This window comes from Argentina silus (genome assembly GCF_951799395.1).
Source record: "Argentina silus genome assembly, chromosome: 14".
Lineage (NCBI taxonomy): Eukaryota > Metazoa > Chordata > Actinopteri > Argentiniformes > Argentinidae > Argentina > Argentina silus.
In genome coordinates this window covers 5,702,985-5,715,484 of record NC_139668.1, presented here as the reverse complement: position 1 = coordinate 5,715,484, position 12,500 = coordinate 5,702,985, and the positions used below count along the sequence as shown (strand labels likewise).

At 51.0% G+C, this 12,500-nt stretch overlaps 1 protein-coding gene across 1 annotated transcript in view; it reads left to right on the top strand.

Annotated features, from left to right (window-relative positions):
- Positions 1-12,500, top strand: part of clasp2 (cytoplasmic linker associated protein 2) — a 50,452-nt gene that overhangs the window by 27,302 nt on the left and 10,650 nt on the right. The window contains 14 exon segments of the mRNA XM_083685033.1: positions 83-229; positions 3,337-3,410; positions 3,600-3,692; positions 4,684-4,829; positions 5,037-5,172; positions 5,334-5,404; positions 5,565-5,624; positions 6,010-6,087; positions 6,242-6,409; positions 6,595-6,641; positions 7,178-7,330; positions 8,676-8,693; positions 9,021-9,128; positions 9,528-9,554. Of these exon segments, the coding sequence (XP_083541159.1) occupies positions 83-229; positions 3,337-3,410; positions 3,600-3,692; positions 4,684-4,829; positions 5,037-5,172; positions 5,334-5,404; positions 5,565-5,624; positions 6,010-6,087; positions 6,242-6,409; positions 6,595-6,641; positions 7,178-7,330; positions 8,676-8,693; positions 9,021-9,128; positions 9,528-9,554 (1,326 nt within the window).

Below are 12,500 nucleotides of genomic sequence, written 5' to 3'. Positions count from 1 at the left end.
TCTCCTTCAGACTGTATTAATGAGGATGTTGAATGATAACACTATCCTTCTCTCTCCCTCCCTCCCTCTTCCCTCCCTCCAGACCGTAGCTTTGAGGACGATGACAGCGTGGATGGGAATCGTCCCTCCTCGGCCCAGGCCGCCTTCAAGGTCCCCAAAGTCCCCAAGAAAGCCCCCGAGACGGCGGCGGCGGCACGCAGGCCCAGCGCCACGGGAGCTAAGCTCGCAGGTGAGGGGGTCACAGGTCACTCTTCTTCTTCTTCTTCTTCAGGTGTTATGGCGACCTGTCTGCTACTGTACCACCGGTTACAGACTCCCACCTGGGAGAGGCACGGCGGCCATTTTGCACCTCATCGTCGCCACCAGCCAGGAGAAGTAGGCCAAAGGGTCCAAGGAACACACGCTTTCTCTCTCTCTCTCTCTCTCTCTCTCTCTCTCTCTCTCTCTCTCTCTCTCTCTCTCTCTCTATCTTTATCTCACACTCACACACACACACACACACACACACACTCACTTTGATGCACACACACCCACACACTCTCTCTCACACTCACTCGCATTGATACTCTCACACACACACTCTCACACTCACATTGATGCACAGACACACAAACACACACACACAAACAGTTCTGTCAGCCCTGCTTATTCTGGCTTCTCATCTCTGCTTCTAGAACACTCTGAGGGACTTCACTACACAGAGTGACTGGAGTATCTGATCACAGCTAGGGCTGCAATGTTTTATACACACTCTCTCTCTCACACACACACACACACACACACATACTCTCTCACACTCACACTCACATTGACACACACACAAGCAGCCTCAGATGTATAAAACAGCTGTGATCAGATACTCCAGTCACTCTGTGTAGTGAAGTCTCAGAATGTTCTAGAAGCAGAGGTGAGAAGCCAGAATAAGCAGGGCTGTAAGAACAGTACAGCAGCTCAGACCTACTGCAGAGAGGGGATGGGGTTATCTGTCCTCAGGATCGTCAAATAGAGCTTTCTCTTTCTCTTTCTCTCTCTCTCTCTTTCTCTATTGATCCCTCGCTCTCTCTCCTCTGGTCTCTTATCCTCTGGTCTCTCTCTCTCTCTCTCTATTGATCCCTCTCTCTCTCTGTCTAACGGAGGAAGGAAGCTGCGTTCCCACGACCAGGCAGGCGGTCGATTCTAGGCTCGTGTGCCTGATCATTTTATCTGGAGTCTCACACAAACACACACACACACACACACACACACAAACAGTACTGTTTTGTAGGGCAGCAGTCTGAGTCAGTTCCAGTTTCTGTCAGAGAGAGAAATGAGAGAGTATTTGGTCCATGTATAGGATGTAGTCATTCAGATCCTTACAGCCTCCTCTATGGATTCATCCGGTTGGCTGTAACCAGATAGTGTCACAACAGGTGGACTCAAAAAGCCAACATTGATAAAACAGCGGCCATATTGTTTTATTCTCCTCACCTCTTGGTCGGTACCACTGCCGGCTTTCTCCATTATTTGACAGCGTTCAGGCTCTGTGTTGCTAAGGTGTTAGCAGGATGCTAGGCTAGCTCTCTGTGGGGGGGGGTCTCCCTGTCTGGTTCTGTGTTGCTAGCGTGTTAGCAGGATGCTAGGCTAGCTCTCTGTGAGGGTCTCCTGATAGCACCATGCTACGCTAGCCAGCTCTCTGTGGTGGTCCCTCTGTCTGTGTCTGCTGCATTAGCATTTAGATTGCAGTCCGCCCACACACTCCGCTCGGACTCACAAACACACACACACACACACACACACACACACAAACACACACACTCTTTCTTTCTCTCTCTCTGTCTGAGAGAACAGAGAGATGAGAACAGAAGAGAACAGATAACAAGTCTTAATTGACCGACCCAGAGAGAGACACAGAGAGAGACTGTGCCCAGAGCAGAGATCTGAGAGCCATAGAGCAAAGAGTCTGCTATCTCAGAGACAACACTGTCTGCCACCCTCCCCCTCGCTTCAGGGGAGGCTGGTGGACGTAGATATCGGGAGGACGGGCTCATTGTAATGCATGGAATGGAATAAGTGATGGTATCCACCCTCACACACACAGACTGGGTTGGGTAAAGAGCAGTGACTGTACAGTAGCATCTCTCCCAAGGACAGACAGAGAAAGAGAGGACAGGACAGGGGGCAGACAGGGCTAGCAGCCAGCTAGCATCCCCCACTGCAGTAGACAGGGGGCAAACAGGGCTAGCAGCCAGCTAGCATCCTCACTGCAGTAGACGGGGCAGACAGGGCTAGCAGCCAGCTAGCATCCTCACTGCAGTAGACAGGGGGCAGACAGGGCTAGCAGCCTGCTAGCATCCACCACTGCAGTAGACAGTGGGCAGACAGGGCTAGTAGCCTGCTAGCATCCTCACTGCAGTAGACAGGGGGCAGACAGGGCTAGCAACCAGCTAGCATCCCCCATTGCAGTAGACAGGGGGCAGACAGGGCTAGCAGCCTGCTAGCATCCCCCATTGCAGTAGACAGGGGGCAGACAGGGCTAGCAGCCAGCTAGCATCCTCACTGCAGTAGACAGGGGGCAGACAGGGCTAGCAGCCAGCTAGCATCCCCACTGCAGTAGACAGGGGGCAGACAGGGCGCTAGTAGCCTGCTAGCATCCACCACTGCAGTAGACAGGGGGCAGACAGGGCTAGCAACCAGCTAGCATCCACCACTGCAGTAGACAGGGGGCAGACAGGGCTAGCAGCCTGCTAGCATCCCCACTGCAGGCAGTAGCCAGTTAGTCCACCCTCTGCAGTGGATGAACAGCCTGTACTCACAGGGCCACAGCAGAGAGAGCAGGGTAACGGCTAGTGTTCTGGTACAGTCTATATTGGAAACTGGCCCTGGGGAGGGAGAGGTAGATTTCCAATGCTCTCCTCCCTCCTCTGCTCTCTCCTCCCTCCTCCTTCCACCTCTCCCCCCCTCCTCCTTCCACCTCTCCCCCCTCCTCCTTCCATCTCTCCCCCCCCTCCCCCTCTCCCCCCTCCTCCTGCTCTAGTGCAGGCCCCATGAGAGATTTGATTGACAGGTCCATTACTGACAGGAAGTCCATTAGGGAATGAGAGAAGAGAATGGTGTGTGTGTGTGTGTGTGTGAGAGAGAGAGACACACACACACACACACACACACACACACACACACACACACACACACACACACACACACACACAGAGAGACACAGGAGTATTACTTGGTTATATCATTGGTACTGTATCGCTGTATAGTCTACTGTATAGAATCAGGTGTGTTTCTTCTCTCTCTCTCTCTCACACACACACATAAACAGTCACTCACTGACTATGCTGTTCTCTGTGTCTGCAGGGTCTAAGGATGGGGTTGGGGGCATCGATGAGGAAGACTTCGTCAAAGCCTTCACAGACGTCCCAGTAGTACAGGTAACAAACACACACACACACACACCATATTCACAGGTACATAAACAGGTACCCAGTAATCTCTCCTGCACCTGTGACACAGCAAAACTGAACTCCCTCTCACACACACACACCAGTGTCACCTCGGTAATCTTGTGACTCTCTCTCCCTCTCCCCCCCTCTCTCCCTCCCTCCCTCCCTCCCTTTCAGATCTATTCATCTCGCGATCTGGAGGATAACCTGAATAAGATCCGCGAGATCTGCTCTGATGACAAACACGACTGGGACCAGAGAGCTGCAGCCGTGAGTCTCTTCTTCATGACCTTTTGCTCTCCCAGACATGATGTCTGGAGGAGGAGGACGAGAACAAAACCAGACACTCTGATTAGTAGTATTTTTTTTATTTAATTTTTTTATTTAATTTTTTTTTTCTTTTTTTACAAGCTTAAATATTTTTCGAAAGGCATAAAGCACACAAAGGACCACATGAGCCTGACCCAACCCTAACCCTGCCGCATCGAATATTACTCCCTCCACAGAACCACTCTGCCTTTAGTAGGCTTTAAAGGTGCAATCCGGAATTCTAACACCAACAAAGCGGGCTCCCTGCCACTTTAGTTTCAGAGCTATGGATGCAAAGGGCCGACCATCCCTGAGATCAAAACGATAGTTTTAACCGTGTTTTGAAGCGAAACGGTGTTTTGTTTTGCGATTGCATTGTTTAGAAACAGTGGCGAAACTGTAAAACAAAACGAGCTTATATTTTGGGTCGTGATGTGGTACGACAGTTGGGAAAAAAAGCTCATGAATACGTTATATTCTTCATGGCTATATATAATTCATTTGAAAGCCCAAAAATGGATGGACCAATCCCAGATTGCCCCTTTTTAAGTCTTGCCCATACAGAGGTTGGTTGGTAGCAGCAGTGACAGTCCGCTGGAGCTCCAGAGAAGTTTCATCAGCGGCAGGAGACTTACTAATGTTTAATCAATGGTGACCATAATTGCGGCTTGCTCCAGCGCGACCGATTTTTAAACTCAAGCATTGCAATTCGCAAACCGCTGTTGGCTCCCTGCCAAAGTGGGCTGGTCCGATCCACAGATTCACCAGCCAATGGCAACGTTGACCAGCTGTTGGTGGCCGGTGTTATGTTTCGCCCTGCGTACGACACCCCCTATCCCCCCTATCCCCCCCCCCCCCAAGAGCCCGGATTCTGATTGGTCGAACCGCTGTTTGCTCTCATTTCTGATTGGTTGTTCCTGCTGTCTGTCTTGTCTGTCTGTCTCCTCTGCAGATGAAGAAGGTCCGGTCCCTGTTGGTTGCCGGGGCGATGGAGTACGAGTGTTTCTACCAGCACCTGCGTCTTCTGGACGGAGCGTTTAAACTGTCGGCCAAAGACCTGCGCTCCCAGGTCGTAAGGGAGGCCTGCGTCACTGTGGCGTGAGTACCTGTGTGTGTGTGTCTGTCTGTGTCTGTGTCTGTGTCTGTGTCTGTTAAACTGTCGGCCAATGTATGTGAGGACTGTGTAACTTTTGGCGCGTGTGTGTGTGTTTTATGTCTGATTGTGTGTGTGTGTGTGTGTGTTTTATGTCTGTGTGTGTGTGTGTGTTTTATGTCTGATCGTGTGTGTGTGGGGGGGGTTTACAGCTACCTGTCAACGCTCCTGGGTAACAAGTTTGACCATGGAGCGGAGGCCATCGTTCCTGTCCTCTTCAACCTTGTCCCCAACTGTGCCAAAGTCATGGCCCAGTCCGGTGTGTCTGCTATACGCTTCATCATACGGGTGAGTTAGACACACACACACACACACACACACACACACACCAAACTAGCTAACCATTAAAACATGCTCAATTGGTCAGAAAGGTCACATTGCTGTAATTGTAGAATTCTGACTTCTTTCTCCCCTCCCTCCCCCCCCCCCCTCCCGCCCTCCCCCTGCAGCACACTCACGTCCCCAGACTCATCCCTCTCATCACCAGTAACTGCACCTCCAAGTCTGTGGCCGTCAGAAGGTGAGGATGAGGAGGATGAGGAGTTTTTTTTGATGATGTTGATGTTTGTGGGTTGGGTTTGTTACCTTCCTTCTAGCCAATGGAAAGGAAATATATTGATATACTGATGCATGATACTTGATACTGATGATGATGATTCTTCCTCTTCTCTCTCTCTCAGGCGCTGTTACGAGTTCCTGGACCTGCTGCTGCAGGAGTGGCAGACTCATTCTCTGGAGAGGTGAGTGTTGTTAGGGTTACCAGTTACCAGGGTTACCAGTGGCTCCAGCTGTTATCATCTCAGCTGGAATGTTTCCACATTGTGTAAAAACACTCTCTCCCACTCTCTCTCCCTCCCACTCCCCCCCCCCCCCCCATCTCTGTCTCTCTCTCTCTCTCTCTCCCCCCTCTCTCTTTCTCCATCCCACTCTCTTTCTCCCTCCCCCTCTCTCTCTCGCTCTCTCTCTCCCTCCCACTCCCCCCATCTCTCTCTCTCTCTCTCCCCCCTCTCTCTTTCTCCCTCCCACTCTCTTTCTCTCCCACTCTCTCTCACTCACTCACTTTCATTCTCCCTCCCCCCTCTCTCTCCCCCTCTCTCTCTCTCCCCTCCCCCCTCTCTCTCTCAGACATACATCAGTGATGGTGGAGAGCATCAAGAAGGGAATCAGAGATGCAGACGCAGAGGCCAGAGTAGAGGCCCGCAAGTAAGACACACACACACACACACACACACACACACACACACCCTATTGAGTAAGCTCATTCTTTTCCAATCTTTTACAATGCACTAGCCTGAAACTTAATTATCTCTCTCTGTCCCTCCCCTCCCCCCCCCCCCCCTCCCTCCCTCCCTCCCAGGGCGTACTGGGGTCTGAGGAACCACTTCCCCGGGGAGACAGACTCTCTGTTCAACTCGTTGGAGCCGTCCTATCAGAAGAGCCTCCAGTCGTCTCTGAAGAGCTCTGGCAGCGTGGCCTCCCTCCCCCAGAGCGACCGCTCCTCCTCCTCCTCCCAGGAGAGCCTCAAGTAATCCCCCCTGACAACCCCCCCCCCACGACCTTTCACCCCTGACACCGCCGTGACCCTTCACCTCTGGTCCCGGAGCTCGACCTTGTGGTTTCAGAGGATTTAGATTAGAGGATTTTGAGATGGTGTTTATCTTCCCTGTTCTTGGCCTTGATGTGCTCTCCTTCTCTCTCTCTCTCCTTCAGTCGCCCCCTGTCATCAAAATGGTCCGCTGCCCCAGGGCCAGGGAGAGGTAAGTCTCTCTCACACACACACACACACACACACACACACACACACACACACACACACTCCTTTCAGATACTGATTATTGCTGCCTGTGTCCAGTCCTGTAAAGTGAATGTGAAGTGTGGTCATGTTCGTATATAAATGTTTGTATTCGTACACACACATCATTGTATGTGTGTTTTGTATGTGACTGAGAACACTCCAAGCTCTTGTCTTTGAGGGCTCTTCACTAGCGATGCTAGCCGTTAGCATACCCTGCTCTCTCTGCTGTGGCCCTGTGAGTACAGGCTGTTCATCCACTGTAGAGGGTGGACTAGCTGGCTACTGTCTACAGTGGGGATGCTAGCAGGCTACTGTCGTGTTGTGTTGTGTTGTGTGTGTGTGTGTGTGTGTGTGTATATATATGTATAGTGGTGTGTGTGTGTCTATAAGGTGATATTGTGTGTGTATCAGTAGTGTTTGCATGTGTGTGTGATGTGTGTATCCTCTCCCTCCTGCGTCCCCTCCCCCCACCCCCTCCCCCTCCCCCCACCCTCCCAGTCCGGGCGGGAAATAAGGGAGGGGCGTCGCTGGTCTCCCTGCAGCGTTCCCGTAGCGATGTGGATGTTAACGCGGCAACGGTTGCTAAGCAGAGGCACATCGGGCAGTCTGTGGGGGCGGGGAGACTGCCCCCCGGTTCCTACTCGTCACTGGGTAAGGGCCCTGTCAATCAAGCAAGCAGGCAACCAATCAGGCAGCCAGGACAGACATATACTGTATGTCCCTATTTCAGTTAGGTGGCAGTCAGCTTGACTTGATCAAATCACTTTCAGGTCAATATATCAGTGTTTTTAGTACACTGTGTGTGTGTGTGTGTGCGCGCGTGTGTGCGCGCGTGTGTGTGTGCGCACGGTGTGTGTGTGTGTGCGCACGGTGTGTGTGTGTGCGTGTGTGTGTGTGTGTGTGTGTGTGCGTGTGTGTGTGTGTGTGTGAGAGAAAATCTCAAGTGTTGGTATGGTCAGAGGGGTGGTGTAAGAGTGGGTGTGTCTAACCGCCTCAGCTTGGACCAATCAGAGGATTCTCTTGGATCAGAAAAGCCTCCAGAACTTCCCAGTGGATTGCTCTCTTATTTCACCTCAAACTGCTGCATGACACACACACACACACACATGCTCACACACACACACACACACACACCCTCTGCCTCCCCTGTTCTCACTGTGCTGCTGTATGCTGTATTAATGGGCAGACCTCCTCCTGAATGAACACTGCCTGCCTCCTCTCCTGTGTGTGTGTGTGTGTGTGTGTGTCTGTCTGTCTGTGTCTCTGCTTGTTGCCTGTAGGTGTATTGGATGGCTGTATTGTGTAGATAGTGTTTGTTGGTGTTGTTGTTGTAGTAGTAGTTGTACCTGTATAAGTCTCTGTTTGAACAATGTTCTTTTACTAACATTGGAACTATACTCCTCTCTCTCTCTTTCCATCTCTCTCTCTCTCTCCTGCTCTTATTTTCTTCCTGATTTTCTCTCTCTCTCTCTCTCTCTTCATCCCTCCTCCTCCTGCTCTCTCTAATGTCTCTCTCTCTCTCTCTCTCTCTCTTCATCCCTCATCCTCCTGCTCTCTCTCTAATGTCTCTCTCTCTCTCTCCTTCTCTCTCCTTCTCTCTCTCTGCCTCTAAAGATGATCCCTCCGATAAACCGGATGGTAAGATCATCTCACTGTGCTTCCTGCTCCAACCAACTCACGCTTTTACCCTTTTCTGTTCTCCTTTATTGATTTCCCTCCCTCCATCCCCATCTACTGTGTGTTCTGGGGGCTAGCCCGGTAATCCTAGTCTGTGACCATAGCGCCCCCTGTTGTTTGTCCTTAACATAACACGTCTCATCTCATGTCATTCATCATGTCTCCAGGTAGCAGGTCTAGAATCAGCTGTACCCGCCCCAAAGAGGGTGTGTGTGTGTGCGTGTGTGTGTGTGTGTGTGTGCGCGCGTGTGTGATGACCATTGACTCTGAGGTTAAGGGTGTGTGATTTAACCCTCCCTCCCTCTCTGTCTGTCTGTAGGGGCCAGGTCAGACAATGGTAAGACTGTAGTTAAGAGAGTGTCTGAGTGTGTGTGAGAGAGAGAGTGCATCTGTGGATGTGTGTAGACTAAGTAGTGTTCAGCAATGGTGCTTAGTAGCTGTTCAGCTATTGGTAGCTCATAGCAGGGATTGGGCTTCATTCCATTTCAAATGTGTGCTTGACTGTGTATTATCTTAAACCAGTGAGTGTGTGAGTGAGTGTGTGAGTGTGTGAGTGTGTGAGTGAGTGTGTGAGTGTGTGAGTGAGTCAGTGAGCGAGTGTGTGAGTGACTGAGTGTTTTATGGCGCGCGTGTGTGTTCTGACTGTGTGACCTCTGACCTTTAGGGCGCTTACGCACCAAGCAGCCTCTCTCTACACCAACCAGCGGAGTGGGCGGCGGCCAGGTGGACTCGCGAGGGAGGAGCCGAACCAAGATGGTGTCTCAGTCACAACGTATGTACCCACCCCTGACCCTCCACACACACACACACACACACACACACACACACACACACACACACGAAACAAACGCCTAAATGAAATGTTTTCACTAACATGGTGTGTGTATGCTCCCAAAAACACCATATCCCCCTACACACACACACACACACCACATCTCACTGCTGTATACAATATCTATATATGTCACTTATCACATGTAATGCGTGTGTGTGTGTCATAGACATTGTAGTGCTTTATGACTGTGTGTCAGATATCGATCTATGTCTATATATCTATAGATATAGAGAGATGTGTCACACACACACACACACACACACACGTTGTGGAGTTGCTGTGCTGGTCTCCCTCACAGTGACAATAAGCACCCTGCCAATGTTTTTGTGCCTTCAGGTTCCGACGAATCAGATTGCACGCCAGGTATTCTGTCTTTATGTGAGGGACTGTGTGTGTGTGTGTGTGTGTGTGTGTGTGTGTGTGAGACCATGTGAAGGGCGGACACTTTCTGTGGCTCTCATTCTGGTCAATGTTGTTTTGTGTGTGTGTGTGTGTGTTCTCCGCATGCTTCGTTGTCTCATCACTGAGGGTGGTGTGTTGGTGTGAAGAGTCCATTTCTGCTGTTGCCTGGCTCTGCCTGTTGATGAACACCAGATCAACATGAACAGATCATGGAGTCTATTGTGAAACTAGTTCACTGAGCAAGTCACGGCAGTGTACTAAAGGTGTGTGTGTGTGTGTGTGTGTGTGTGTGTGTGCGTGTGTCTGTCTTGTAAGATCGCTGTACCAGAGGGAGGCTGGCGGAGGTAGAAATCGGAGGACGGGCTCATTGTAATGCATGGAACGGAAAGAGGAATGGAATCCAACACGTGTTTTCCCTCATGTGAGAACACACGTGTTTGATGCCGTTCCTCTTTCCATTTCATGCCTTGCAAATGAGCCCGTCCTCCGATTTCTACCTCCGCCAGCCTCCCCTGCAGTGTAAACTTGCAGAAACAGGGATGAGACACTCGTTCACTCAAAGGTCGGAAGCTCAGGGAGAAAGAACAGATTCTAGGAAAGACAGATTAAGAAAAAGAGGGAAAAGGGGGAAGGAGAAGGAGAGCAACTGGGTCGAGGGTTGGAGAGCTGTGTGTGTGTGTCTGTGTGTGTGTGCGTGTCTGTGTGTTAGAGTGCATTTTTATTTGCCTCCATGGTGAACTGACATGGCTTTAATCAGCTCTACAGCGCCAAGCGCTCGGCTATCCCATCATGCATTGCTCTGTCGTTCCTCCAATCACGGCTGAGTCTCTGTGCGTGTTTCAATGCTTACTCGATTTATTTGGTTTTAACCTGTTTGTTGGTTCTTATTCATTTCCGTGTGTAAAAGCGTGCTTGTGTTGGCCCCGCCCTCATTCTCTGGGTCCTGGACGCAAGAACACTCCCATGATGCTCTCTGTCTTCTAACTCCCATCGTGCTTTGCGCTCTAACATCCATAATTCATCTGGTTTAATCTGCTGTTCCTTCCCCCGCCTCCGCTCCCCCTCTCCCAACCAATGGGCTTACGGCTCCTACCCCTCTCTCCAATCCTGCCTTCTCATTGGCTCAGGATCTCAGTCCGCTACCCCCGTTGGTGGTAAGATTCTAACAATACTTCCTCACCCCATCCTTCCCCCCCCCCACTCACTCCTCTCTGACTTCCTCCCCCATCTCCCTCACCTCCCTCACCTCTCTCATCCAGGCTAGTCACCTCAAGCTCCTCCCACTCTCTGGCTGCAGCATGCTGGGACTTGTAGGCACAGACTAAAACATGGCTTCTTTACAATCACTAACTGCACTGCTGTAAAGAGCCTGTGGGCTCTGAGCTCTGTGTGTGAGAGAGAGAGAGAGAGAAGGAGTGAGAGAGAGAGAGAGAGAGAGAGACCAGAGAAATAGGGAGAGAAACTAGAGAGGAAGCCAAGAGAAGAGAGAGAAAGATGGAAAGAGGGAGAGATCCACTAGATTTCTCTAGTTGTTTTTTTTTTTTATATCCCTTTTTCTGGTGGAAATAATTTAGTTGTCACTGGGGAGCTTTAAAAGTTACACAGCCTACTGATTGATAAAATCATGGTTAGATCAAGGGAAGTGAAGGGAGGAGGGGGGGGGGGGGTCTCTTCTTTCCCAGACACCAGCATGCTCAGACAGTCTACAGTGTTGGGGTTGGAGAAGGAGAGCAGGTGAGGGGGGGGGGAGGGGGTATGGGACCATCCAGCTCTCAATCCCCCCCCGCCCCTTCATCCACCCTCCTCTCTCTCAGCCACGTAGAGACTGTGTGTAGCTCCATATCCCTAGAGATAGGCTAGAGATCACTCATGGTAGTGGTGGTGTGTGTTTAGAGACTAGAGGTGTGTGTGTGTGTGTGTGTTCAGTGTTTGTAATTGTGTATTCTGTGTGTGTGAGAGAGAGAGAGCGTGTTGCTGTGTGATCACAGATTGTGAGAAGTTGAAGTTGTGTCAGAAATGGTGTCATCTCTTCTCACCCATCCAGTTCCAGTGTGTTTGGGTGAGGTTTGGTTTTGCCCACCCGCTCTGTGTCCCACATTTCATTTTCAGCATCGTAGACTTTTCTTCTTCGTAAGGTGTTTTTGAGTTTGTGACGATATAATACAACTGTGTCATTTGGCATGATGCATTGTGCGGCCGTGTGTGTTTGGAGACTGGAGGACTGGGGGGAGGAATGCCATATTTGGTCAAAGAAATACTGTTCTAATGTGGCCCCCCGAACCTGCTCCGCCTCCCGAACCCCCCCCCCCCCCCCCCCCTCACCTCACCTCACCTGAGCCCAGTCTGTAAACACCAGGTGAGGCTGGCGGAGGTAGAAATCGGAGGACGGGCTCATTTGTAATGCATGGAATGGAATGAGGAACGGTATCAAACACGTGTACAATTCCTCAATGTAAAGTCATCTTCATCTTGTTCTTCTACATCAATGGAGGCTGGGGAAGGTAGGAATCTGTGTTTGATACCGTTCCCCACTCCAATACCATGCGTGACAAATGAGGCCGTCCTCCGATTTCTACCTCCGCCAGCCTCCCCCCCAGGTAAACAACCCCTGGCCCTCCTACTACCTTCTATTGACTCAGTAGGCTGCAGGCCAGTGATCCTCACCCCTGGTCCTGGAGAGAGTTGCAGACTTCTGGTCCGGCTCAGCACCGACACGCCTGACTCAGCTCATCGAGGTTTTGGAGATCAGGTGTGATGTCGCTAGGCTGGGACAAACACCTGGAGCGACTGGAGTTCTCCAGGACCAGGATTGAGGATCACTGCTGTAGATGAAGAATGAGCAGCTTTAGGACAAGGGGGGGGGTTGTTGCTAAACAAGGCCTTGTCACTCACTGTGATGTCATGTTG